Below are 27613 nucleotides of genomic sequence, written 5' to 3'. Positions count from 1 at the left end.
GTTATATTCCTATCATCAAGCTGTTTCCCAAGCAAAAGACAAACACCACAAAACAAAACCCCACATTCTGTCAGTTGCTGTATTTACCAAGCATCAGGAAGATCTACTTTATTAGTCTAACTGCAGTGCAGACAGCCAAAGGCCACTTGGGAAAATGTTTACCTCTTTTCGTATTCTAACAGAGGTGGGAAGCCATCCACTGTACAGCATCAGCCCTTGAGGTACATTGGGAAGGAAATGGCTGAGTCTTTCCACCAAGTAACACATACCCTAGTACTGCTTAAAAATCAAAGAGAGAATAAAATACATCCCTTTGAACAGGGAGAGAGAGGTCATTCCGTGGGGGTATCTTTAGAGTCTGCATCAGTGTGCCCCATTTCATCGTCCATGATTCCTGGGATAGCTGTAACAGGTATGGTGCTCTCTGCTGCTGCTATGAATGCTTCATTTCTGGCCTCAGTGGCCTCGCTTCTAGCCTTGTCTTCAGTGTTCCTATTTTCAGATGCTGTTTCACAGGTCTGCTCTTCTAGCGACTTTTCAGTGTGGGGGTCACTTCTGGTCTCTGCTGTGTCCACAGGGCCTTCCTCTTCAGCTAGAACTTCATTACGCTCTGCAGCTGGCTCTCCTTCCCCCTCTACAGCTCTCACCGCTGCTGTAATCACCTCTGCTAAGACTTCTGCAGCTACTTCCTCTGGAGTCTCTTCCTTCCCTCCAACATTGTCATCTCCTTCTGTCTCAAGATCGACTGTTTCATTGGCAAAAGGATCCTCACCCTGAACAAAGAGGAAACACAAATCAGTGCTAGAGCCAGAGGCCCAGTTTGTGAGGATCTCTTGTTTTGAGGAAGTCTGCAAAGCAGCATACTGCAGCTTTCAGCTCTGATTACTTTTATTTATTGAGAACTTCACACACATAGAAGTACTGTACTTATACTATTTCCGCTCTCCTTGCTCCAACTCTTCCTATGTTTCCCTCTGTCCTCAAATTCATGGCTCCTTATTTGTTAATTGTCATGCACATTTTGGGAAGGGAATGTCGGGGATGATATCCTAGTTATCACACACGCTAAACAAGTACTCCACCACTAGTGCCACCCAGAGACCCTATCTACAGTTTCAGCCTGGTGTTACAGCCCTGGCTGGCCTCAAATTCAGTAATCCTCTTGCATCTGGCTCCCAAGGGCTAGTACTTCAGGCATGTGCCACCACATTTTTAAGCACTTTTCATTTCACTTGTAGTTTATTTCATTGTTTTGTTATGAGACCAGGCCTTCCTTGGCTCCAGTGTAGCCGGGACGACAGGTATGTGTCACTGCACCCAGCTTGGATGCTTTATACAAAGTACATCATCAGCATCTGCTCAGTACTTCACAGCTAGACAAGCACGACTTTCTCTGGTGTTTGCATGGCGTGATGTAGCCATCTACTAAACAGCACCACATCCCCATTCAGACAGGCAAGTCTCTAGAAACCCCCAATGTCACAGATCCAGCCCTCCTGGTATTTTTCTTTTCTTTTTTTTTCTTGGTTTTTCAAGACAAGGTTTCTCTGTAGCTTTGGTGTCTGTCCTGGAACTTGCTCAATAGACCAGGCTGGTCTTGAACTCATAGAGATACACCTATCTCTGTGTCCTGAGTGCTGGGATTAAAGGCGTGCGTCACCACCACCCGGATAGCCCTCATGTGTTTTAATTGTCTTTCAATTTTTTTCAAAATTCAGAAATGCTAGCCAGGTATGGTGACACGTGCCTGGTCTACAGAGCTAGGTCTAGGACAGCCAAGGCTGTTACACAGAGAAATCCTGTCCTGAAGGAAACAAAACAAAACCCAAAAATGCAAATAAATATATAAACAAGTAAATAGTAAAAATTCAGAAATGCTGGTCACTGTACTCTGGCTACATTCCATACAAATCTTCCACCCCCCTCCCCAGCCCCCAAGGCTTTTCTGGCTCACTGGAGTCACAAATACAAACCTTGAGGTATTTTTCCAGCATCTTCACTATATGTTTGTTGTTCAAAACACTCTTAGCCACATGGAGACTTGTTTTCTTGAACTGCTCAGCAGCCAACTGCAAAAGACAACCAAAAGTAGAAACCAGAAACTAGCCAGTATGTGTGATGGCTACTTTAACTGTCACCTTGACACAAGCCAATCACCTGGAAGAAAGTCTCAATGCTGTACTATCTAGATCAGGCTGGCTTGAGTCAGGGGGTGGCACCTGTAAGAGGAGAGAGAACCAGCTGAGCACTAAGAACGCATGCATCCATTCTCTCTAATCTGAAGTGACAGCGCCTGCAGGCTCCACCTGGACTTCCTTGAAACGCTGTACTACAGCCTGGAATTGTAAACCCTTTCTTCACTAAGTTGCTTATGGTCAGGGTTATTTCCCACAAGAACATCAAGCTACTCAGCCATAACATATATGCAGAGGACCCAGCTCAGATCCATTGAAGGTTCTCTGATCTGTGAGAGCCCCCATGAGTTCAGGTGGTCAATTGATTCTGTGGGCTGTGTTCTCAGGGTGTCTCTGGTTGGGGCATTTTATTACAGTTAAGAAATGAAACTAGGCCAGGTGGTGGTAGCACACACCTTTGATCCCAGCACTTGGGAGGCAGAGGCAGGTGGATCTCTGAGTTTGAGGCCAGCCTGGACTAGAGTTAGTTCCAGAACAGCTAAGGCTGTTATAGAGAAACCCTGCCTTGAAAAACCAAAACAAAAGCACCACCAAGCACTAAGAGAAGGGTAGGCAGCCACTGGTACTCTTTTTTCTTTTTGGTTTTTTGAGACAGGGCTTCTCTGTAGCTTTGGAGCCTGTCCTGGAACTAGCTCTTGTAAACCAGGTTTGCCTCCAACTCAGAGATCTGCCTGCCTCTGCCTCCCGAGCCTCCTGAGTGCTGGGATTAAAGGCGTGCGCCACCACTGCCCAGCCTTGGTACTCTATCTTGATTGACAAGCTAACCAAATGGTCAGCAATGTAGCCATACCCACTCTATCAACTGTGGTTGCTTCTGCCTATCTAAAGCAGTTGTGCTGCACAGCACAGACCTCTGGACCCAGAGCATCTTAACTGCAGGGAACTGATTTCATGGCCCCTTCAGGTAACAAACTAAAAGGACATCCAAATGTCCTATAAAATGGTCTTGGTGTTTGTACAGGATCTATGCATATCCTCCCTGTATTTTAGATGACTTGTAAGCCTAACACAACGAAGGCTGTGCTATCAGCTATAGTAAGGTATTGGCTGGGGAACAATTAAAGAATTGCAGTTGTGTTCAGTACAGTTGCAATTCCTCTATCAAATGTTCTCAATCCTCCGTTAGTTCAATTTGTGACTGTGGAATTCAGAGATGAAGGCAAATTGTATTTACAATCAGACATTTTATGAAAGAAACAACAGCAACAACAAAACCTTGCCAACCCCTGGTTTAAACCTTGCCTTTAGACTCAGTTTCATCATCAAGGAAAAACCAAACTAGTACAAAAACCCAGGTTGGTCCCCCAGGCCATTGAGTTCTGAATGGCCCTTGGCCTCACCTTACAGAAACCCAGTTTCAATTCAGAATTTCAGCTACTATATACAGCCAATCCAGTCACCAAATTTCTACTCCCACCCCACCTCGAAATAAGGCAAGGATGGGTGTGGAGACATACACTGTTAATTCCTGGGAGGCAGAGGCAGGTGGGTCTTTTGAGTTCCAGGTCAGCTGGCGGCTACCCTGTGAGAACCTGTCTGAAATGAGGAGGGAGAGAGGGAGAGAGAGGGAGAGGGAGAGAGAGAGAGAGAGAGAATAAGACAGAATAAAAGCCTGCTTCTCAACTCAGCCTCTTCCACATAGGTGAGAATAACAGTTATACTTCAACTTGCATTTTAATAGAACTGGGAATGATGGATACAGTATGACGACAAGCTCACTGAGGACCTGCTAGTAATGCAAGCACTCCTGGGACAACATCAATAGTCGGTCACTCCAGGAGTCAGTCTGAATCAAAACAAGACTTACCCTCCGGTTATGGTTATGGTCCACAGAGTGCAGATGCCGCTGGAGGAGCTGATGCTGTGCAGGAATCAGCATGTCACAGGCCATGCAGTGTGCGGCTTCAATCTTCTTGAAGAAATGCTCCTGGCCAATCCCTGGAACAGAACCCATATAAGCAGTTCTTTTCCTCCTTCCCAGCAAGGTCCACACTGTCCCCCTGTGCCACCCTCTAAGGTCATCATGAGGACAGAAGGTGAGAGGCTGGAATTCACTCTCCTAGCTATTCCTGCAGGAGACCTGCCCCACTCCCTACTGTAAAGTGCTATGCCCACACCTCATCATTCCAGCTCTGTCGACATCGGGTTGTTTCACATCGCTCTGATGAGAGGCTATGCAGCTCTGTTTCTTGTTTCACTGCACCCAGGGCTTCTTTCCACCCTGTGCTTTCCCCACAGGACTTGGCTTCACGTTATTGGTAGTCCTAGGCTGGCATTGCACTGTATTTTTTTTTAATTTTTAAAAGACTTGCATTTTGCTCGCACATGTCTGTTCACCACATGTGTGTTGGGGCAGCTGGCCCAATCCCTGCGTTCAGGGGCGTGGCTGCCCCAGGGGAGAAAGGTACCTTTAAAAAGAACCAGGTGGGGGATAGTCGCCCCTGTTTTTTCCCCGCGTCACCTTCTGCTTCGCTGGAGCCTTGGCTTTGTAAGTTCCCTTATTCTCCTTTTATTAAAACTGATTTATTCTAAAAGGACTATTTTCGGTTATTTCCAAATTCCTCCAACCGCCGCTACACATGTGTGCCTGGTGCCCAAGGAGGTCAGAAGAACTGGAGTTACAGACAGCTGTAAACTGCCATGTTGGTCCTGGGTATCAAATCCAGGACCTCTAGGAGATTAGCAAGTGCTGAATACCAAGGCATTTCTTCAGCTTCTGGACTGTTTTTATTTTTTTTTTTTATGGTGTACGGATTAAATAATTCCAGGCCTCATGCACGCTAGTTAAGTACTGCAACATAGAAGAGTTGTTCAAGCCTCTGCACCGTCTATTTTTCTTCTTCAATCTATTTATTTTATGTGTACAGGCATTCTGTCTATATGCTTGTCTATGTACAGAAGACAAAAGAGGGCACTGGATCTCAGGACTGGAGTCAGACGGTTGTGAGCTGTGATAACTGAAATCAAACCCGAGTCCTCTAAAAAAAGCATCCAGAATAACCTGGACACTGGGATCACAACTGACCTTTGAATGGATCTGGTTTGGGTTTAGGGCTTTCCTTCTCCAACAATTCCTGGCGCCGCTTCTCAATTTTCTTATTCCTGTTTATGATGTACTCCTAGAAGGATGGAAAAATGCCACCAAATGAAATGAGAACGCATTATCTGGACATTTCTCAACTACACAAAGGGTGAGAAGATGCTAGTGTAGCAGCTCCATGAGCAAAACCCACTGTGGTTAGAACTATTATCACTCTGTGACACAGGAACACATACAATAGTTTCATTTTGGGGAAAGAAATTGGATTATGTTTAGGCCTCTCATTCCCCATAACCCTCTGCAGGCTCCTAATGCTGGCAGGGCTTTCCAGGAAGACTTTACCTGGAGGAACTCCACTGTCTTGTCGGGCAATTTGGTACTTATAAACCGCAATGTCTCTTTGTGAAATTTGCTTTGCAGATGCTTTTGGATTTCTTCATCCTCAAAGCTACGAAACTTGCATACAGAACAGGCAAACTGAATCCTAGAAAGGCAACACGGAAAGGAGTGGTAATACAAGGAAAGGGATCACTAGCTCTTCTCTAAGTACAGAAATGCAAAAGGAAACAGGATTCTTCTTGTCCTTAAGGAGTTCAAAGAGAGCGCCTCCCAGTCCGTCTGTTAGGTGTTGAGCAATAAATCCAGCTAGGAAACAGAAATTACTGTCTGAAGAGTGTACAGCCTCTCAAATATTTTCTGAAAACTATTCCATCAGTAGCATACCAGCTGTTCCGGGCCAAAAAGAACTCTCTAAAGTGATGAAAGAAATGGAAACACTCACAGGTCCTTTAGGGAGGGCTGATGATAAACTACTAAAAGTTGTGGGGGCTCTCTCTCTGACACCCTCCTCCAGCCCCCTCTGTGTAGCCTCGACTGTCCTTGCCTGCTTCTGCCTCCCAAGTGCTGGGATTAAAGATGTGCACCACCATGCCTAGATTTCGCTGACAATCTTAAATTTCTTTGAAATCCTTGGTCATTAGTGCTGAGACTGAAGATTAAAAGCAGAACAACAACAACAACAACCAGAAGATGTGAGACCACAGATGTAATTCAGTTATTACAGCATTTACTTGGCATGAATTGGGTTCCATCCCCAACAAAGATATTACCTCTCCCTCTGTCATGAATGAAGACACCCAGACCTTCTCATCATTTAGAAATCAAGGGGTGTATACACCTTCCCGCTTATGTGTGTGGGTGCACAACCAACAGGAGGCTAGACGTCCTGCCCTACCACTCTACACCTCATTCCTTTCAGACAGGGCCTCTCACTGAACCTGGAGCTAGGCTTACCAGCCAGCAAACCCGTGATCCTCCTGTCTCACCCCCCCACCCCTAGTGTTGCGTTACAGATGTACAAGGCTATGTTGGGCTTTTCTTGTAGGTGCTGGGGATTTGAATTTAGGTCCTTATGCTTACATAGCAAGTGCGCCTACCTACAGAACCATCACCCCAGACCAAATGACTTTTTAAAAAATTCATTTATTGGGGAGTGGAGCATGTGTTTGTGCAGAGGTCAGAGGACAATCTGTGAGAGCTGGCTTTCTCCTACTAGGTGGATCCCAGGAATCAAACTCAGGCAACTGGTGTGGAACAACTGTCTTTCCCCATTATACCAACCCAAATCAAAGGTTTTGGTGAACTTCTAGGAAAAGATGATTTTGTGTTTTGTCGATTCCTAGTTTCTACTGTTAGGACCTCTTTTGCTAAGCATTTTTCTGCACAGGAAAATTACGGTAGTACCTGAGCCTTAAGAACAAGGATAGTAGTTTGGAGAAATTGCTCAATGAGTAAAGGCACTTGACACCAAGCTTAAAAGACTCGTGTGGATCTGCAGGAAACCACAGGATGAAAAGAGAACTAACCTGTACAAACTGTTCTTTGACCTTCATAAGCATGCTGTGGCAGATGTACACACACACACACACACACACATACCCCTCTGCATAAACACATGCCCTACCCTGCAATCAGTAATAAATTTAAGAAATCATTTGGTCTGGGGAGATGGCTCTGTAGGTAAGAGCACCTGTTATGTAAGAAGCAACAAACACTACTGTAGCGACTCTGATTTCCAGCCAATAGCTACTCAATCAATGAATCATGACAGACAGACCCATGGTGTATTACAATAGCACTCTATGGGTCTGGCATTTTATCATTCTTCTATTCGGAGACAAATTTGGCCAGCAGAATCTCATACACATATATTCTCACTCTGTCCAATTCCAGAGATTAGTCAACTTGTACAGAGAACCAAGACATCCTCCTCCTGCCACTTCTGTCGAATGAAGGTCACTTCCTGGGAGGCTGAATGCCAAGTCAGCAGACAGGATTGGGCATCTCTTCGGCCTGCTGATGGGCACATTTGACCTCCACAGTCCTAGCGTAGAGGCCCTAATCCCAACAGCGAGGAAAGATGGTGGTCTCTGAGGTGGATTCTTAGAGCAAAACCAGAAAGCTAACTACATGCACCTTTCACACACTTCTCTAAGTCGTACCTCCCAATAACCTGGCTAAAGAGTTCTTGATAGCCGGAGTTACATCAAGCCAAACTCCCATGCATTACAGAGGGAGGACAGGTAAGCTTGGAGAGGTAGATAGTGCCCAGATTCTTTACCTAGCCTGTCAATCTGCCTCACTGGCCTGTCAGCTGTTACCTGTCAGCTGCTCGGTCCCGCATCCTATCTCTCCTCCTTTGCTTCTCCCGTCTTTTCTTCACATCCTCGTCTTCATCCTCCTTTTCTCCTGTAACAGAAAAGTCCCCTCGAGACACTGAGGAGCCTGCAGGCAAGGTCAGCTCCAGGGCCAAGTTGGATGCTGCAGCTTGGCAGCCACACCTTGTGCCCATCTTCCATTTCTTTTGTGGCAGAGCCAGGACCCCAAGGCACTGAGGAGCTGTTACAGGCTCCTATGTACCAGGACCTTTGATGAGAACCCAGAGGAGTTGCCTCACTCCTCCCATGGCCTGATGGGCAGAGGCCCATCCCACTCATGGCCACCTACTCTGTTCTGTCCCAGCCTACTGGTCCAATATAGCACTCTGTTGTTGGGTCTTCTCCCATGTCACTCAAAGAGCAGCAAATATCTCCAGAGGCACAGTTGAAGGCCTCAGGAAATAAAGCAAGCTGCACTGCCGCCCTCCATCCCACCTCTAGGTGGGCTGTGGTGACCATCCAGTTGGCCTCACCTGAACTAAGGACTCAGCAGGTCTGACAGTCCTTGCTGGCCCGATCTCTATCTTCCACTCACAAAACCAACAACCTTGGACTTTATCAAGGCTGAGTGGGAAGCAATCCTAGAAACAAAAATGGGAAGAGACCAATTGGTCCTCCCATCCATTCCCCGGGGCTGGCATAGCTCCCAGGAGAGCCCTGTGGCCAGTATATCAGCATGAGACCACGCCAGATCCCCAGGCTCAGGCTCAGGGCTGGATGCTGAAAAAAGGTTGTATAAGCATCTGAACTGTAACCCCTACCCCTGATGCCAGTCCCGAGACTGTCCCACGAAGATGGCGACCGGCGTGCGCTGCTCAGAAGCCTCTCAAAAGGACGTGTGGGACTTTTGGCAAGAGGTCACTGCCTGAAACTATGACTGCTGTTTAATAGCATAGTCATCCCGGTTGGGTAGCAGGACCTGTGCGCAACAAACATGTCACCTTTGCTTTAGCATTTACCCGGCTGCATGATCTGCTGAATGCTGGGGAGGAATCCTGTGCTGTGGGCAAAACTTTAATGTGCGAGGTGGGGACATCTGAGGAATAGTTAACCCAAGAACCTTAAAGGAGCCAAGGGCCTGCACATCGTAAGGGGTGAAGGCCAGCCTGTGATCATGGAGGGAAACCCCTTAGGACAGGCCCACAAGAACATGGAGAAAGAAGACCAAGTGGCTGCAGAGTGAACCAAAGGCCTTGCAGTGCAGGAGGCTTCTCCAAGTCACCCTAGTGGTATAACCTTGTTGGGCTCTTGGGTCTCTTGCCCTAGAACTGACAAGACCTGTTCTTGGTAACTGCTTTTGAGATCTGGGCCTGAGAGCACCTTACAGGTCACCCTCGCAACCTCAAGACCAACCACAGCAGGTATTTGTTCTCTGTCCACACAATCAAAGCTGCCAGTATTTCTGGCAAAGGCCAAGACATAGACTGAGGCTGATGATTGAGAAAAAAAACAAAAAACAAACAAACAAACAAAAACAAGCAAAACAAAAAAACCCCCAAAAATAAAAAAAACTAGATGGCAGAAACAGCAAAGATGGGCCAGAATATGGGAAGAGGGAATAAAAAAAGGGGCTTCTTTCTCTTTAGATTTTGGAAACACACTTTCCTACCATGGGTATCTGGTAATACCCAGAGATGGGCTCCCCAGTTCCTATAACCTATGTCTATATCCACTGAGGCAAATGAACTCTTTCAAGCAAATCCTGCCCCAAAGACTGGAGCAAAGCTTTGGGGGTGGTTCCCACAATGTAGACCCACTGCACAGCCCCAAAGACTGGAGCAGAGCTTTGGGGGTGGTTCCCACAGTGTAGACCCACTGCACAGCTGCAGCTCCTCAACCATGCCATGGAGCTCGGCAGTGAGTGCGGGTCAGACAGAGGAAGGCTGCAAAGGATACTGGGTGATGCCTACCTCTTTGTTTCCTGGAGTCACAGAATTCGTCCTCCTAAAAAAGGTAAATGCAATGTCAGGCAGTGAGGTAGAAGTTTCAAAATTCTCTATAAGCAGCCTAGGCCCTAATACCTAGTGTGTGTTCTCACCACAGACCTCGGCCTGCTATGGTGCTAGGAAATGAGGCAGTATAAGGGAAACCTCAGAGCCACAGAGCAGAGCCCAAGTGCTCTGTTATGATTCACTGCCACTAGAAGACTACAAAGGGGGCTTGGAGAGTTGGCTCGGTGGTCAGCAGCACTTGTTGTTCTTGGAGAAGACCTGGGTTCAATCCCTAGAAGCCACATGGTGGCTCACGAACATCAAGCTATCTAACACCCCTGACCTCAGGACACATCAGGCATGCACATGGTGTGCTTACAGGAATGCAGGCAAGACACTTATACACATGAAATAATAAACCATTGAAGAAAAAAAAAAAAAAAAAAAAGACTACCAAAAAATGACTACCCCCCCCCCCCCCAAAAAATGACTACCAAGTCACTAACTTGGTTCTCTCCAAAGTGATAAAACCTACCTCTGGGGGAGAGGGAGAGGGAGGGAAGAGAGGGAGGGAGGAAGGAGGAGGGGTGGCAGCAGCAAATCCCATAGAGTCCTGTACCACAGAACAAGACCTCATCCACTAGAAGCAGCTCTGGTTTGTATTATTCTAATTCCAACACTGATTGGAAATAGGCTTTCCCAAATTTCCAAGTGTATTTAGCATTCTAACAAATTAGAATAGAGATCCTATGATTATCTAAGTAGAGTCAATGCCTTGGACAAGAGATGTGCAGAGACTTCCAGCATCAAGAGCTAAGTCAACTGAACGGGGAACAAGCAAGACTCTCAAAAAAGCGTCAAGGCTGGGTAGAGCCAGGTGGAGAGTGACAGAGCACTTGAAGGGCACTGTTTAAGCTCTGGATTCCATTTCTTGCCACCCAGAAGAGAAGAGCTATTGAAGACCTGTTAGCCCACCCTCACCCTTCTCTCCACCTGACTGCCAGAAGTACCTAGAAGAAATTTTCTAACTCCACATACAGAGAGAAAGAAAATTATCCTCCTCAGAAATGTAGTGTGGCCTGAGAACTGGCCTCTGCAGCCACTCCCCAGTGACTGGCTATCAGGACAACAGGCTGCAGACAGGGCCAGTGGCACCCTACAGAGTCCTACAATTAGAAGGCTGACAGCTATATTCAACACAGTAAGGCAAGAGAAAGGACTTGGGAGCTTTTTCTGGGGAAGAGGAAAAGTAGGGAGGGGGACAACTGGTTGGGATGTAATGTATGGGGGGAGAAGAGAAAAAGTTGTTACAGGGTGCTCCCAAGAGATAGATAGTTGTGTGGTTGAGTCTATCAGGACAGCTACTTTCTTTTTTTCTTTTCTTTTTTTTTTTTTTTGATTTTTCGAGACAGGGTTTCTCTGTGGCTTTGGAGCCTGTCCTGGAACTAGCTCTTGTAGACCAGGCTGGCCTCGAACTCACAGAGATCCACCTGCCTCTGCCTCCCGAGTGCTGGGATTAAAGGCTTGCGCCACCACCGCCCGGCTCAGGACAGCTATTTTCATCTCTGTAAAGAAGAAAGATAAAGGACAGAAGAAACCCCAGAGACAAAGAATCTGTGGTGAACTTACCCCCCTGAATTCTTCATCTCCTGACCGTAGGTCACCAGCTCCATCATCTGCCAGATATGGGCAATAGAAGTGTTAGCCCCTAGGTGGTGGCCCCCAGAGCATAATCATGCTCCCAAGCTCACTGACCAGACTGACAACAGGGGATAAAGCTGCCAGCAAACAATGCCACATCAAGTCCTGAGCAGGCAACTTACTCATGTTGCACCTACCCAGCACAGTGGTCCCCAGAGCATACCGTTTTCAGATAAATCTCCTTCGCTGTCAGCTCGGGCCAGTTTGGCATCAGGCTCTTCATACAATGGAAACTGCTTCCGCTTCCTGCCCATGCTGTCCGGTCCAAAGCGCTCAAACCCTCTCCTTCTGGGCTACAGATACAAGCACATGCCATGTACCGCTAACCTGGGCCAGTAAGTGCCCCACAGATGAGATCAAAGTTTTTAAGAACAGAGAACACAGGCAGGAAAAGACTTAAAAAGCAAACTGTAGTACATTTGGAGTTCAGAGCCAGTGTCATGCTTGAAGAAGCCAGCCATACACATGTGATTCACCAGGCCGCCCCAGGCCGCCCTGTTCTGTGACAGATGAACTGATGGAGATGCTCTAAAACCAAGTGGTGTGAACCTAGTGAAAGTGGACGGCACACTGGGGAGTAAGAGCATCACACAGCACAGGCAGGCACACAGCTTTTACCTCAATAATGCTGCCAGGAAGAAAAAGCAAGAAGGCCTGACATAACTTGGTGAACTTACCCAATCTCGTATCCGAGTGTGGGACCGGCCACATCCATAAGGCATGGTGCTACCAAAACCGCCCACCCCCTGCATGCCCATCATGCTGTAGTCAGGGGTCATGGACTGGGAGAAGAGGGAAGGAGGTGGCCTGCTGGTGGAGGGCCCAGCCAGACCACGCCCACCCATGTAGTTCAGTTCATTCCATGCAGCAGGCAGTGGCTCCGAGGACGACGAGGGTGGCATGAAGGGATCACTGCGTATGAAGGTGCTGGAGTTGCTCCGGTCTTGAAATCGGGTCTGGCCCTGGCCCCGGCCCCTCATGAAGCCATCAAGGGAGCCCCGTTCTGGTGTTGGGTCCCGACAGTCATTGAATGTCCCACCAAAGCTACCATTGCGGTCAGCGCCCAAGTCAAAGTCATAATCATAGCTGTAGCTGGGGCGATAGGGATTCTGCTCAGGCAAACAGGGCCTGGAGTCATAGGGCTCAAATGGCTGGAAGCGGAAAGAGCTGCAAGGGAAGTACACAACCTGTTAGGAGCAGCCAGGGTACTGGCTAAGCCACCCAGGCCACCCAATCATCAGTCCTCAGCCTAACTTTACATTAAACTGACCTTAGATTCAGTACAGAAAACCAAAACACCCAGTATCCATTTAAATGCCCAGAAGGCAAAATAGCCCAAGGCCTCATTCAAGCATTGCTAACAAGAGCGAGTATGAACCCTTGCCAGATGAAGACGGAGTCTGGAATTAACTAAATCAGCCAACGGCTTAGCCTTCAAGTCTTATTGCAGCACTCCCACTCCCTGTAGGGCCCAACTCCTGTCTAATACACAAGAGCAGGAAAGACATCTTTTTAAGAGTTGGTACCCACTCCCACCTCATGATGCCAGAAAGTGATTCCACCAGGAAAGGTTTAATCACCTGTCTCGGTCCTGTATGCCCTCCCCACCGCTGCTGGTCCCACCCCTGCCTCCTTCCTTGGACAACATGTCCAAACGCTGGTTGATCTTGGCAATGAGTGAGTCAGAATTGTCAGTGCACGGCTCTGGTGCAAAAGAGGCCATATGCATGGCAGAGCTCCCAGCTGCCAGGCCACCATCACTGGCCTTGGTGGCCTCCCATGAGGCTGGGCCATAACTGTAAGGCGCTCCGGCAGGGACACTGGTGTTCTGGGCGTTGTAGTAGCTGTAGTTGTCATAACCTATCAGAAGAAAGAGAAGCCATGTCAGACTTCAGGACATGAGGCTGCCCGTGACATCGTGCACAGAAGCATTCTTGGTCTAGTAGGGAAAGATTCACCAACATCATACAGCAATATACAAGTGATCAAGAGCAGAGATAGGGGCCACAGGTGTTGTACTAGCAGGCTTTCACTAAAGACAGTAGGATTTGTTCCCTAAACAGAGCCAGAGGTGGCTAAGAGCCTTGGAATAGCAATTCAGGGTACTGACAAAGACATTTGAGAGCTGCAGTTTCTGCACTGCACCCACAATCCCTCTCCAAGTTCAAACTCCCCCTCATAAGAGCCTAGCTCCAGCACTGATACTCAGCACCCAGTGTCCTAACAACTCTTAGCCATCAACAAAGCTGTGTACACAGCCAGGAAGGGAACTGGAGACCTGTACTTCAGCCCATCTGGGTGGCTGCTCAGAGCTTCACTTGCCCACTCAAGACCCCTTTCAGAAGGTCTTACCTTGCCAGCTGGCCACACTGCTTCCGTATGTACCTTAGGAGAAACAAGACAGAAGGGCTTCAGTGTCAGAATTACAACTCCCCTAGGGACAGCTGCCACCTCACTTCCCCAGAAGACAGGCTGTGACAGTGTGGCAGAGGTCCTTGCCATGTTTTACAGAACGGGTACAGACCATATCAACATTTCTCTCCCAGGCCAGCTTGATTTCTCCCCTGAAAGCTAAGGAAAGGAAGGTAAACAGCAGACCCCAGGATGCTGACCTATACCATAGTGCCAACCGAGAGGCCAGTCTGGCCTGGATCTCAGATATTTCCCTGTAGTGGCCCAGTTCTCACCAGGAGCCAATCATACCAACAGGACATAAGTGGAAAATCAGTCCCAGCCGAACAATAGCACATTATGTGGCATGGGTGTCTTAGAGACCACCTCCTGGGACACAAAAGGATACACAGAAAAGTGGCTTGCCTCCAAAAATGCTAGGGACATGTCCCATGACTGGAGAAAAAGAAAAAAGGCGAAGCCTTTGTGCCCTGGAATGGGGTAGAGGGTAGGGCAGGTTCTAGACTCACAAAAGGGTGAACAAAAACTTAAGTCCACATCCAGTCCACTGTTTTTGTACAGTGCTTGAGTTAAAAACAGGTTTTATCTCTCTAAATGCTCACAGGAAAAGTACCCCAAAACAAAACACAATCCAGGACATATCAAATATAAAAGGAAATGTGTGATTTGTACACACAGACTAATAGGGGTGGACGGGTGCTACCGGGACCCAAACCTGGGGCCACTTGCAATGTCTACTGAGTTCATTCCAGATTTTAAAAGAAAACTGGGTAGTGAGAGGGAGGTGGAGTGACACATTCTACTTATTAACCAGCCTCTGCTTGCTTCCGGAGGAAGGCAAGGCAAGGCAAGGCTACCCTGGTGAAGGCAGATATTGGCTTCTTCTACAAAGGGGCATCCAGTGTGGGGGAACCCATGATTCAACTCGCCAAGCAGAAACCACTTACTTACCCTGGGTGTTGGCAGGTCCAGCACTCCATGCCCCATAGCCTGTGAACAGATCATGTGTCAAGATTCTATCCACCATCAAGAAAATGTGGGCTCTGAGAATCTCCCACAATCTAAAGGGTTTTCCTTTGTCAGAAGTAGCAACTGTCAATGCCACCCACCCTGCAGCTGGAGACCATCACACTTTACCTGGACGAACTAAGGTCAAGGCAGAAAAATGAGGGAGCCAAACTTGGGAGGACAGAGCACCAACTACACAGCATCAGGCCATAGCGCTCACCCTCCTGGTGCAGCCACCACGTAAGTGGGAAAACAGCTCAAGTTGCTGCCAGAAACGCCACATAACTGAGAAACAAGCTGGGAATTTAGTGATTTACATTGTAGAGTTGGCTTTCATGTAACTAACAACGTCCTGGGCTTTTGATCCTCAGCCTGACCCTCAGCGTTCCTTACCTACCCTACAAACAACACCCATCTGGATGGGAGGGTATTTATTATATTCTCTTCATTTGTGCCCCTGCAGCCTAGCTCACAGCTTTCCACAGTGGCACAGTCCCTGGTGTCAAACAGTCTCATCTTGATAAAGTGAACCCTCACCTCTCTCTCTCCAGACTATCCGACACCCACCATTAACAAATGCCTTGACAGAACAGGCATTCAGCAAGTACCACCAAACCTAACTGCTTACTAACAGCTAACAGAGCTGAAGCTCTTCAGTTATGGAACTTAACTGTCGGAAGAATTTGCCTTTGAGCCTCTGCAGGCTATGGATTCCTGTCTCTGCCTCACCCCGTTAACCAAGCAGCCCTTGTAACAAACAGTAAGTGAACCATCTCCCAGTACAAACTGTGTCCCTGTGAGACTCTAGTCTTTCTAGCTGCCATCAAACAGTGAGGAGGAGGAAACCAGACAGGCTGTAAGTATTTTAACGGAGTATGTGAAGTTTTGGTATGTAGAAAGTGGGGTCATCATGAAGTTCCCTAACCTGAGGAACATAAAGCAGGGTTCTGACAGGTATCTGGTGGGAAAGGCTAAGAATGCAAGACCCAGCTAGGATCTGAAAGGTCAAGAGCACTACGATGTCCGTGTGCTCATTACACCTAGGTCTCTGCCAAGTCCAGTTCCAGGTATTTCAAGATCCTTCCTTTCTCCAGCAGTTGAAAGTTGCTAACAACTCCCTGAGCCCACTTCGAGTTCCATTCCTTGGGTTCCAACTGTCTCTTGCAGGTAATTTCGGCCCAGAGTAAAGGCCTCCCCGGAGGTTCACATTCTAGAGATTAACGCTCGAAAAATGAGGCCTAACTGCAAAAAGATGCTAAAAATTTCAGTTAGGAAAGGCAACGTTTCCGCTTTGGCCATCCCTTGGTCCCTCTAGGCCACCGTAATGTTACAGTTAAGCGCTCCAGTCCCTCAGTAAAGTGACACTTGGGAGGACGGCTATTCTGCAGTCCTGGTTGGAGAACATCAGGTTTTGCACAAAACCACGCTGCACCTGACCTTCAATGTCCGGTCCTTGAAGGAGTCCACCTCCCAGGGGCAGCACATACCGCGCACACTGCAGAGACCCCGCCAGGTCGTTACGAGGGGTCGCACCGCTGGGCTTTGGGAAAGCAAGGCCCAGGGCACGTGCTCAACGGCGGCCGCCGGCTGCAGACGAATTGCCGGGACTCCACCCGCGGCCGCCGCGGCCCAGGCCGGACCTCACCCCGGCGCGCTATAGCCCCGCCCCTGGGGACGCCATTTTGTGGCGTCTTCGGAAGAGAAGGCGGGACTGAGACCGCCAGGATAGTCGGGTTCGGGCCGGGCCGAGATCCTCCAGGCTTGAGTAGTGAAACCGGCCCAGGGCGCCTTCAGAAACCCGCCACAGCCTCGGCCTCGGCGCCTCAGCCGCCTTCCCCCGCGACTGCGTGGAGGCCCAATAAGCGTCGCGCGCGCGTCCGAGCGGACGCTCCGCAGGAGCGGGCTGCGGCGAGCGAGTTCCGGCCGCCGGCTAGGCCCGCGTACCGCCGCGCGGCAGTCTTTCTCCTGTCCGTGCACAGTAGCCCGTACTAACCTCCGTAGCCTTGCTCCATGTCTCCGACGCGATCCGCCAGCAGACCCTTTTCTTAGCGTCCCTTGGAACGCATGCGTTCAACGTGCCGTCTGCTACTGAAAACGAAGGACCTACGTCCCTCCTCCTAGCACTACCATTGGTTGGTCTCCAACTGAGCCCGCCCTAGCGGCCCCGCCTAGCCTTCCTGGTTGCTAGGCTCTGAAGTTGAGCCTCAAGGGTAAGCTAGTGCGCAAGAGCATCCAGGTTCGCGCACGCGTGAGCTTCTCTAGCGCGTCCACCCGCGCGCAAGCGCACTTAGTCTCTGGACGCTTTCCAGGGCCCGCCCTCGCTACTCAGGAACAACACAAATGAAGACCTGGGTTGGGAAAGTACTTTATTGGGCTGGGCTTCCAGCCTCGGCCATGCGAGCCCTGCCGCTCTCGGTACGGGCTATGGAGCACCCCCACCTCCCTCCTCGTCGTCTTCCACGTCGAGACCCGGGATCCCTCGGATCTGGCACTGAAGCGCCCCGCCCAGCAGGGGTACGGCGCCCTCCTCCTCCTCTGGAGGCGGCGGCGGTGGCGGTGGCGGTGTTGCAGTCTCTGGGGCAGGCTCCAGGGGCACCGGGGGCTGTGCTGGCACGCTCTCTGAGAGCCCTGGAGCCCCCTCATCCAGAGCGCCACTGTCCACCTCGTCTTGCTCCTGCTCCTTCTCTTCCTCTGGGCTGTCGGTGAAAGGATTCTCACCCTGTAGAGATTGATGGAGACCTTAAAAGGAGAAAGGATTCACAGGGACAGTATGGGGGACCAGGCCCACGAAGAGGTCAGGGCTGAACAGCGCCTTTACCTTTTAGCCTCACCTTCAGATAGCGCTCCAGCTTCTTGCTAATGAGCTTGTTGTTAAGAATACTGCGGGCCACCATGAGAGAGGACTTCTTGGACTGTTCCATCATGAGCTATGGGTGGGGCAAACGGAGCTGGTGAGGCTGCTCTGGAAGCCCAGCAAACCCAGTTGAGGCTAAGATTCACCAGTAACTAGACCTAGTGTCTGTAAATTCGCATTGGACATAATTGTCCGGTCACTCTACAAGCTTGGAAGGAACTAGGGGACTGATCTGATCTTACTGAAGTGCTCCATTCATCCATACCATATTTACTGTATATGAAATGTGATTCGCTTACATAGGAACTATAGTAACTGCCAGGCCTAGTGGCACAAGCTGTAATTCCAGCTACTCAAGGCCTACACGGACATACACAGACTTCAAAGGCTACTTGGGCAATTTAGACTGCATCTCAGAAAACAAAAAGATTCCCGGGGGCTGGAGAGGTGACTCTGCGGTAAAAGCACTGGCTACTCTTTCAAAGACAGGTTCAATTTCCAGTTCTAGGGGATCTAATGCCCTCTTCTGGCCACCATAGGCAACCAGGCACCTGCATGGTGAGCATTTATATATGCAGACAAAACACACAAAATAATAAAAAAAGGTGGAGGCTGGAGAGATGGCTCAGAGGTTAAGAGCACTGCCTGCTCTTCCAAAGGTCCTGAGTTCAGTTCCCAGCGACCACATGGTGGTTCACAACCATCCTGGTGCCCTCTTCTGGCCTGCAGACATACAGACAGAATATTGTATACATTAAAAAAAAAAAAAAAAAAAAAAAAAAAAAGGTGGAGGGAGCTGATGTGAGAGCCAGCCATGATAATCTAAGTCTTTACTTCCTCCGACCATTATCACCTGGGACTCTGGCCATCGATGAATTTCAATAGAGGCTGGAGTCTCAACAGTTTTTATGAAGCTGGGCTGCAGGAGAAACCACAAGCTGAGATCACCCGACCCCCACCCAACAGACCATTCAAAGGAAATTTCTAGCATCCCAAGCACTGTAAACAGAAACACCTGCCAGCGCACAGTCACCAGGAAACCCTAGACGAATGTCAGCCAATTGGGGGGTCTTAAAACTTCAGAAACTCCTCACCCCCATCTTTACTACTATGAAATCCTATTCTAATCGAGCTCGGGGCTCTCCAGTTATTCTAGTACGTTGGATATGTGGGGGAGACCGAGTTTGCAAACTTGATTAAAATAAAGTTTTTTTGCTTTTACATACGGGACTCATGGTTTCCTTGTTGGCTTGTCGGGGATTGTGGATTTGGGCATAACACTGGAAGTAATAGTTAAGTGACAGACTGCTTACTTAGTATTCCTGCAACCCTAGGTTCAGTTCCCAGATACACACACACACACACACACACACACACACACACACACAAACAGGTGTAATAAAACCTCTTAAAAGTAAAATGTAAAAACCATAATAAAGGGGCTGGCAAGATGGCTCAGTAGGTAGAGGCATATGTTACCAAGCCTGACAATATGAACCAGTTCCCTCAAGTTGTCCTTTGATTTACAAACACACACACACACACACACACACACACACACACACAAAACAAGGAGCAAATTGCCCTAGCACACTAGGAGGTAGGGTTTTTTTTTTTTTCTTTTTTCTCCCCCATGCTCCACAGGGTTTCTCTGTGAAACAGCCCTGGCTGTCCTGGAACTCACTCTGTAGACCAGGCTGGCCTCAAACTCATTGAGATCCTCCTGCCTCTGCCTCCAAATTCTGGGATTAAAGGCGTGCACCACCACACTCAAGGAGACTGTTTAGAGTCTGTCTATAAAGAGAGTATAAGGTGGGTGATGGTGGCATATGCCTTTAATCCCAGCACTTGGGAGGCAGAGGTGGGCAGATCTTTGTAAATTCAAGGCCAGCCTTGCCTACAGAGTGAGTTCCAGGACAGCCAGGACTGTTTCACAGAGAAACTCTGTCTCGAAAAACAAACAAAATAAACAACAACGAAAAGAGAGTATAAAAACAAATACAATCAGCCCCATCAGTGCACACCTGAAAACCCAACACTCAGGAGGCAGCAAGGAGGACCACTCCAAGTTCAAGGCCAGCCTGACTGACTATACAGGTCAGTTCAGGGCAGCTTGGGCTACACAAGACTCTTCCTTGCTAGGCTGTGGTAGTGCACACCTTTAATTGCAGCACCTTTACTGGAAGGCAGAGGCAGGTGGATCTCTCTCTCCTCTATCTCTAGATTTTATTTATTATGTATATAATTCAGTGTGCTGCCTCCATGTATGACTGCATGCCAGAAGAGGGCACCAGATCTCATTATAGATGGTTGTGGGCTGCTGGGTGGTTGCTGGGCATTGAACTCAGGAAGAGCAGCCAGTGCTCTTAACTGCTGAGCCCTCTTTCCAGCTCTGAATATGCCTAGTTTATGAACTGGATCTGAAACTTATATCCTCTTAGCCTTCTGAGTGTTGGAATTGCAGATGTTCTATCACATCTGAGTCACAGGTCTGGAGGACACATCAACATGCTGGGCCATTTCTTCAGAGGTAGGAGTGCAAACATGATAGTCAAAGAAAGAATGAAAGGGTTTTCTGTTTCCATCATGTGTGTACCAGGGCTCAAACGGGGTTGTCAGGCTAGGTAACAACCGTTACCCATTGAGCTACCTCGTCAGTCCTCTTTATATATTTTATCTACTAACAGACCGAGTGTGCAAGTAACAGGTTAAGGTCCTTTCTTCCTCCATCTATGTGTCCAGAAGTTGAAACACAGCTGTGTTTCCAGGTTTTGGTTATAATGACCAAACATGAGAAATATTTAAAAAATACTGTACAACTTATATACTTTCAGGTTGGTGCTTTTAATTGTAACCAGATGAGTAATACCAAGTGATAGTGCCTGATTATCTAGTGTCTCTTTCAGCCTCTAGTCCAACAGTGACTCACATATAGCTGCACTAGCCTTAAAACAACTGACTGTACAGCACTCAGGGAAAAAATAAAGCCTGACCTGTTCAGTGGGATGCATCTGTAGGACCAGTTACTGCAGAAGCAGAAAGATCATCTGAGCCCAAAGATTCAAGGACAGATCAGGCAAAAGAAACTCCTTTTACCTGCCTCTTCTCAGCATTGGCTGTTATGTCTTTGCTGTCAGATAAAAAGGATCTTTGCTCTTCTGCTGCCCTGGCCTCCAGCAACCAACCCTGAGTGCTCTGATGTGCACACTGAAATAACTGTCCAGAGTTTCTGTAAGGTCAACTCCCTTAGCTTCCAGAGTACTTGGACTGCTCGGGAAGATTTATTGGAACAGTCAAGGTAAACACATGATCTAATTTTCTCCTGATCTCCTGATCTTTTATTTTTCACATTTAAAGTCTCTAGAATTCAGTACATGGTATGAAGCAGGGATACAACTTTCTTTTCCACAAGTTTATAAAATGCATCAGTATTTTCCTACTAAACTTAAATATAGGTCTATAATCCTATTTTTTGTTTGTTTGTTTTTTTTTTCCAAGGTAAAGTTTCTCTGTGTAGCCCTGGCTGTTCTGGAACTTGCTCTGTAGACCAGGCTGGCTCTAACTGAGAGATCTGCCTGCCTCTGTCTCCAAGTACTGGCATTAAAGGTATGTACCACCACTGCCCAGCAATTCTATTTTTTTTTTTATAAATTTAAAATCCAGGGCTGGGCCGGGCGGTGGTGGCGCACGCCTTTAATCCCAGCACTCGGGAGGCAGAGGCAGGCGGATCTCTGTGAGTTCGAGACCAGCCTGGTCTACAAGAGCTAGCTCCAGGACAGGCTCTAAAGCCGCAGAGAAACCCTGTCTCGAAAAACCAAAAAAAAAAAATAAATAAATAAAAAAATCCAGGGCTGGGGATGTAACTTGGTGAAACAATGGCATAACAAATGTAAGACCCTGGACTCAATCTCAGCATACATGCATGCATGCGCGCACATGCGCACGCGCACACACACATACACACACACACACACACACACACACACACACACACACACACAAAACATACCCACATACCCACACACCCTCACCTCTCCATAAGGGGTCTAGAGAACAAGCAGACCCTCATATCTCCAAAGAGGCTTTAGAGAAACAAGCATCTACCCCACCTCCATAACAGCTCTAGAGAACAAGTACACCCATGTCTCCATGAGGACTTTAGTGAGATCAGCTCCCACCCTCACCTCCATAAGGCTCTAGAGAACAAGCTTTATTTTCAGAAATTTGATAGCCCAACATAGGTCTTTATTCCACTTTACTTATCCTTGACAAATTATTCATTATTTAACTATAAGATTCTTTCCCAGATCAAGACAGAGGTCAGTATAATACCAGATTAGCTTTCTAAAATTCCAAGAGATTCACCAGAATCTCCTAGTCCTACCTGCATGCACTAACACTGAGTTAAACAAATGCTGAGTTCTGAGACACACTGGGCTCTTGTGAGACTGTCTAGTCGTTAATTACTGGCCCATGTCAGCTTTTTAAATATTGAATTGTACTGGCTTTGCAGTAAGTTTTAATCTGCTTAGCAAGAGTCTGAACTCAAAACAGCCTTTTGTCTAGTATTTCTGGCCACTGTTAAACATGCCTTTTTTATATCTTAAATCCCATCCCCTTACCACATTCCACTAACCTTAAGACCACTTTGTTATAATCACTCAGCTTCTCTAAGAATGTTAACCCTAGGCTAGTAAGATGTCTTCAATGGGTGAAGTACAGCCTGCCAAATCTAGGGTCTCGAGTTTTGTCCCTGGGACCCACAGGATAAAGAGAGAAAACCTAACTCCCAAAAAAGAAAGCTGTTCAAGACTTCTACATGTATGTAGAACTAGTACACATGCATGCCACCACACACAAACAAAAGAATAACTGTAATTTTAAAAAGATTGCTGTTACAGTATGTACACTTTCCCTTCCAGTATTTTATTCCAAGAATGTTGCTAGAGTCTTACCGAGTCATCCTTTACAGTCACAGATCTCAGGCTAATATCTCTCTCTCCTCTCTCTCTCCTATCTCCCTCTCTCCCTCCCCCCCCCTCTCTCCCCCTCCCTTCTTGCCTCCCTCCCCCTCCCCCTGGGTGCTGAAATCAAAGGCATGTGCTAAAACTACCTGATGGCTAATTATAGTTTACTATGTGTTTAAATTACTACTAGGTTGATACTTATATTTTCTCTTTGTACCTTCCCATCTTTAATAGTAAGCTAATTTATAGTTTCATCTTGGTATTATCTTTATCTGATTTTTGGAATTAAAGTTAAAACGGCTTCACAGGTGGATATAACAGGCAGATGCCTGTAATCCCAGCCCTTGGGAAAGGCACAGAGATTTGACGGCCAGCCTAGGCTACACAGTGAGATGCAAACTCAACGAAAACAAAATAAACACACAAAACCCAGAAAGCAGTAGCTGGGGAGATGGCTCAGTCAAGCACTTGCTATGCAAATACGAGGATCTGAGTTCAACCCTGGGATATCATATAAAAAAGTGGATGTGGTGGCATGGGATTGAACTCCTAGTATAGCGAAGTGGAGACAAACTGGTCCCTGGGGTTTGCGGGCGTCTAACTAGGCCAGTTAAGAGACTGTCAAAAGCAGAAAGAAAGGAATGAAGGCAGGTAGACAGAAAGGGGCTCGCAGTGACTAAGGAATAACATCCTACAGTTGTCGTCTAGCCTCCAAAGCATACTGAATGTATGTGCAAGCATATACTGTCCAAACCTACACAACCCTCCCAAACACTAACACGCACAGTAACACCCTCAAATGTTACTTAGAACACACAGATATCTAGAACAGCAGCCTAAGGGCTCTGTGGATTCCAAGCTCTAATGAAACTGATGAAAACTTGAAAATAAGACCTACCAGTTTAAGTTTGTTCCAAAGGACAAACAGTAGATGAAGAAATGTTTAATGAAGAAAATACTTTGACCAGTGGCAGCAGCAACTGCATTTCTCTTCCTGTCCCTGCTACCTGTTGCAGAGGCTCAATTCTTGATAAAGAGATAACAGCTTAGTTGCTGTAAAGAGTCAAGGTTTGCCTTAGAGCACAGCATGCTAAGACTATAAGGACCCGCATATCCTTGGTTTGTTCATAAAGGGAAGGGCCCAGGCTGAAAGAGAAGCTAAGAGACAGGCTAGAGCCAGTTCATGTTCCCTTATCTCTTTCTAAAAGCTGAGGAGTAACACAAAGAGAAGTGCTTCTTTGCCTTCATTCTTCAAGCCTTGGCTCAAACTCTGCCTTGGGATAGCCCCTTAGAGACCACCCTCTCAGTATCTCCCAAAGGAATGAACTTCATCACCAAGAATGACGTTCAAGATGAAGGGCTCTTTCAAACCAATGGAGAATGTAGAAGGTGCCTGGAAGATCCAAGACGAACTAGAGATTGTGCTACAAAGAACCAGCATAAGAGCTAAGAACAGCCTTCCTGGATTGAGAATAAATTTCAAACAATAATTTCAAAAACTAACCCTGTAACAAGTCCCAACTGGGGAAAATGGGAGCTAGGACTGAACTCAGGGTGTCAATGCATGTTAGAGAGACATTCTACCACTGAGCCATACCTCAAATTTAATGTTCAAATTAGAGAGCAAGTTAAATTCCAGGGAGCATCTAAAAACAAAAGAACAACCAGCCATGTAGTTCTTTAGCTGGTGTGACTAAAAAAGAGATAGGTGATTCACAGTCATTTCGGGGTAGCAGTGACATGTCCATGGTTTCCTCCCTTGAAGGATAACATCAGATTCTCACCATAGGAATGAAAAAGACCTCATTAGCAAATACCTCACTAAAGAATTTGGCTTGTCCTGGGAATGTAATTTCGTAGTACAGTGGTTGTCTAGAATGTACAAGGCTGGGAGTCTAACTCCAACACCCATATAAAGGAAACAAAACAAAACACAATGTGGCTAGTCATTAAACACACAGATAAGCAAAGATTAACAAGATGCTACAATGTGGAGGGCGAAGGGTCAGTCACAATGTGGTTTCTAAGACATCTAAATTATAAGATATTCAAAGGAAACTGATCCATATTTAAAACAACAAACCAAAAGCCTCTAACAGCAAACAGGAAGCAATCTGATGTCAGGTTTTTTTGTTTTTTGATACAGGGATTCTCTGCATAGCCTTGGCTGTCCTGGGACTCATTCAGTGGACAAGGTTGGCTCTGAACTCTGAGACTGGCCTGCCTCTGCCTCTTGAGTGCTGGGATTAAAGTCCTGTGCTGCCGCCAACACCACTACCACCACCACTGCCGCCACCACCACCACCCACAACCACTGGCAGATGTAGCTTTTCTTTCTTTCTTTCTTTCTTTCTTTCTTTCTTTCTTTCTTTCTTTCTTTATTTATTTATTTTGGTTTTTCGAGACAGGGTTTCTCTGTAGCTTTGGAGCCTGTCCTGGAACTAGCTCTTGTAGACCAGGCTGGCCTCGAACTCACAGAGATCCGCCTGCCTCTGCCTCCCGAGTGCTGGGATTAAAGGCGTGCGCCACCGCCGCCCAGCAGATGTAGCTTTTCTTACAGTGATTTCATGCAACAGTTTAACTTATGTAACTGAATAATTTGAGTACTCATTCATCAAAATAGGTGCCACCACAGCCTGGCAGTTTCATCATATTTCAAAGTGGCAACTAAAAATACATTTTAAGCTGGGTATGGTGGCACATGCCTTTAATCCCAGTACTCAGGAGGCAGAGGCAGATGGATCTCAGAGTTTGAGGCCAGTCTGGTCTACAGAGTGAGTTCCAGGACAGCCAGGACTACACAGAGAAACTCTGTCCCAATACATACATACATACATAACCAAAAAGGAAAAAAAAACTTGAAAACAACAAGAAAAAAATAAATCCAAACTTATAAGCTGATGTCTCACCAGGCAGAAACCCAAAGGCAGTAAGAATGCAATAGAAATGCTTTAAAAAACAACTGTCAACTTGGCCCTGGTCAGCCCGAAACTCACTATTTAGACCAAGCTGGTCTTGAACTCACAGAGAGATCTACCTGCCTCTGCCTCCTGAGCACTTGGATTAAGAGACTATGCCACCATACCAGTTATAAATCACACTTTGAGAAACCGTTGAAAGGAAATATTAAAAGCAAAGAAACAACCCCCAAAGTAATCATTCAATAGAAGACAACACTGTAAGAGTAACACTCTGACAACTGCACCAAGCAACAGAAAACAATATTGTAAAATAGGACTTCCCAAATTCATCTAAAACTCAACATAATTCTATCAGACTACCAACTAGATTTTTCAGAGAAAATGACAAGTAAAACATAAAACTAAATAGCATACAATAACCAAATCAACCTTTTTTGGCTGGCTGTGACAGTGCATGTCTGTAATCCAAGTACTCAGGTGGCTAAAGCAGGAAGATTTTCAGTTCCAGGCCATCTGGGGGCAGCCTAGCGAGTTCCAGGCCAGCCTGACCTATACTGTGAGATCATGCCTCAAAATAAAACAGCTGAGGATGTCGCTCAGTGCTAAAATGCTTGCCTATACATACAGAGTTCTAGGTTTGTTCAATTCCAGGATGGCAAAACAGACAAGCAAGCAAGCAAACAAAAACCATTTGTGAGGGGCTGGAGAGATGGCTGGGATGAAGGGCATGCATTGCTTTTCCAGAGGACCTGAGTGTGTTCCTAGTCTTCATATTAGATGGTTTACAACCACCTGTAGCTCTAACTCCAGTGGATTTGATGCCCTCTTCTGACTTCCAGAGACAACTGCACTCACGTGTGTACACATGCATGCACACACAGGTACACACTTAAAAATAACATTTAAATAATTTTAAAACAACAACAACAACAACATTAACAAATCCTTCTGTGAAGTAAAGACATATCAAGAAAGTGAAAAAACATCTGGGCATGATGGTGCACACCTTTAATGGCACTTGGGAGCAAGAGGCAGGTGGATCTCTCTGAGGCCAGCCTAGTCTACGCTGTGAATTCCAGGACAGTCAGAGCTATATAGTGATACTCTGGAAAAAATAAAGTGGAAAAACCTACAAAATGGTAAAAGTAAATTTGCAAAGCCTATCACATAAGGGACTTATATCTCAAATATATAAAGAATTATAAGACTGAGGATATAGTTTAGTAAGAAGACTGCTAGATCATGAACAAGGTCCTATATTCAATCCACAGCAATACAAATAAAAAACATCTAAGAGCAATACAGTAACCCTAATAACTGAAAACAACACAATTTTTAAATGATCTAGGTATCTGAGTAGACTCTTCCCCAAGAATAACACTTTTTACTCACTAGGATGGCTAGACCAAGTGTTAGGGAGTAAACATTGTTGAAAAGGCTGGGGATGTAAGTTCATCGTGCAGACTGCTTGCCTAGCATGCATAAGACCACGGACTGATCTCCAATACTATATAAACTTGGCACAGGGACACATGGTTATAATTCCAGACAGGAGTTCAGCTACATAAAGAGGTCAGTCTGGGTTACATGAGACCCCATCTCAAACATATGACATTGGTGAGAATATAGAGAAGTTTGAACATTTCTATGATGCCTGTGAGTATATAAAATAGTGTAGCTACTTTGGAAAACAATGTCATAGTTGCTTAAAGCAATTAAGAGTTATATTTTAATGCAGACATTCTATTCCTAAACATATAGCCAAGAGAAATAAAAAACATGTCCACACGTTAACCAGTAAACAAATGTTCCTAAGAGCATTATTCTTTATAGCCAAAAGCTGGAAACAACTCAAATGCTTAAGAGC

The 27613-nt window shown here is 46.7% G+C and overlaps 2 protein-coding genes across 4 annotated transcripts in view; both read right to left on the bottom strand.

Moving 5' to 3' along the window:
* Positions 1-65: 65 nt before the first annotated feature.
* Akap8 (A-kinase anchoring protein 8) lies at positions 66-17101 on the bottom strand. The gene is made up of 14 exons (XM_038318746.1): positions 16998-17101; positions 14948-14986; positions 13937-13969; positions 13165-13444; positions 12262-12751; positions 11748-11877; positions 11513-11559; positions 9863-9896; positions 7896-7983; positions 5578-5719; positions 5221-5314; positions 4003-4133; positions 1974-2069; positions 66-773 (listed from the first exon to the last, which is right to left on the bottom strand). Exons 1-14 carry the CDS (start codon positions 17014-17016, stop codon positions 333-335), a joined length of 2064 nt encoding a protein of 687 aa, XP_038174674.1. The 5' UTR covers positions 17017-17101; the 3' UTR covers positions 66-332.
* Positions 17102-17353: 252 nt separating this feature from the next.
* Akap8l (A-kinase anchoring protein 8 like) overlaps positions 17354-27613 on the bottom strand; it is a 36041-nt gene continuing 25781 nt past the window's right edge. For 2 of the 3 annotated variants that reach the window (XM_038318428.2, XM_038318429.2), the window contains exons 13-14: positions 17836-17931; positions 17354-17723 (exon numbers count right to left, since the gene is read on the bottom strand). In XM_038318428.2, coding sequence (XP_038174356.1) covers positions 17427-17723; positions 17836-17931 — 393 coding nt within the window. In that variant the 3' untranslated portion in view covers positions 17354-17426. Of the gene's footprint in view, positions 17724-17822; positions 17932-27613 lie in introns of all 3 variants that reach the window. The other variant, XM_038318431.1, reaches the window with a different exon arrangement.

This window comes from Arvicola amphibius, chromosome 2 (assembly GCF_903992535.2).
Source record: "Arvicola amphibius chromosome 2, mArvAmp1.2, whole genome shotgun sequence".
Taxonomy (NCBI): Eukaryota; Metazoa; Chordata; class Mammalia; order Rodentia; family Cricetidae; genus Arvicola; species Arvicola amphibius.
The sequence above is the reverse complement of the archived record's forward strand: the minus strand, read 5'-3'. Positions and strand labels throughout refer to the sequence as shown.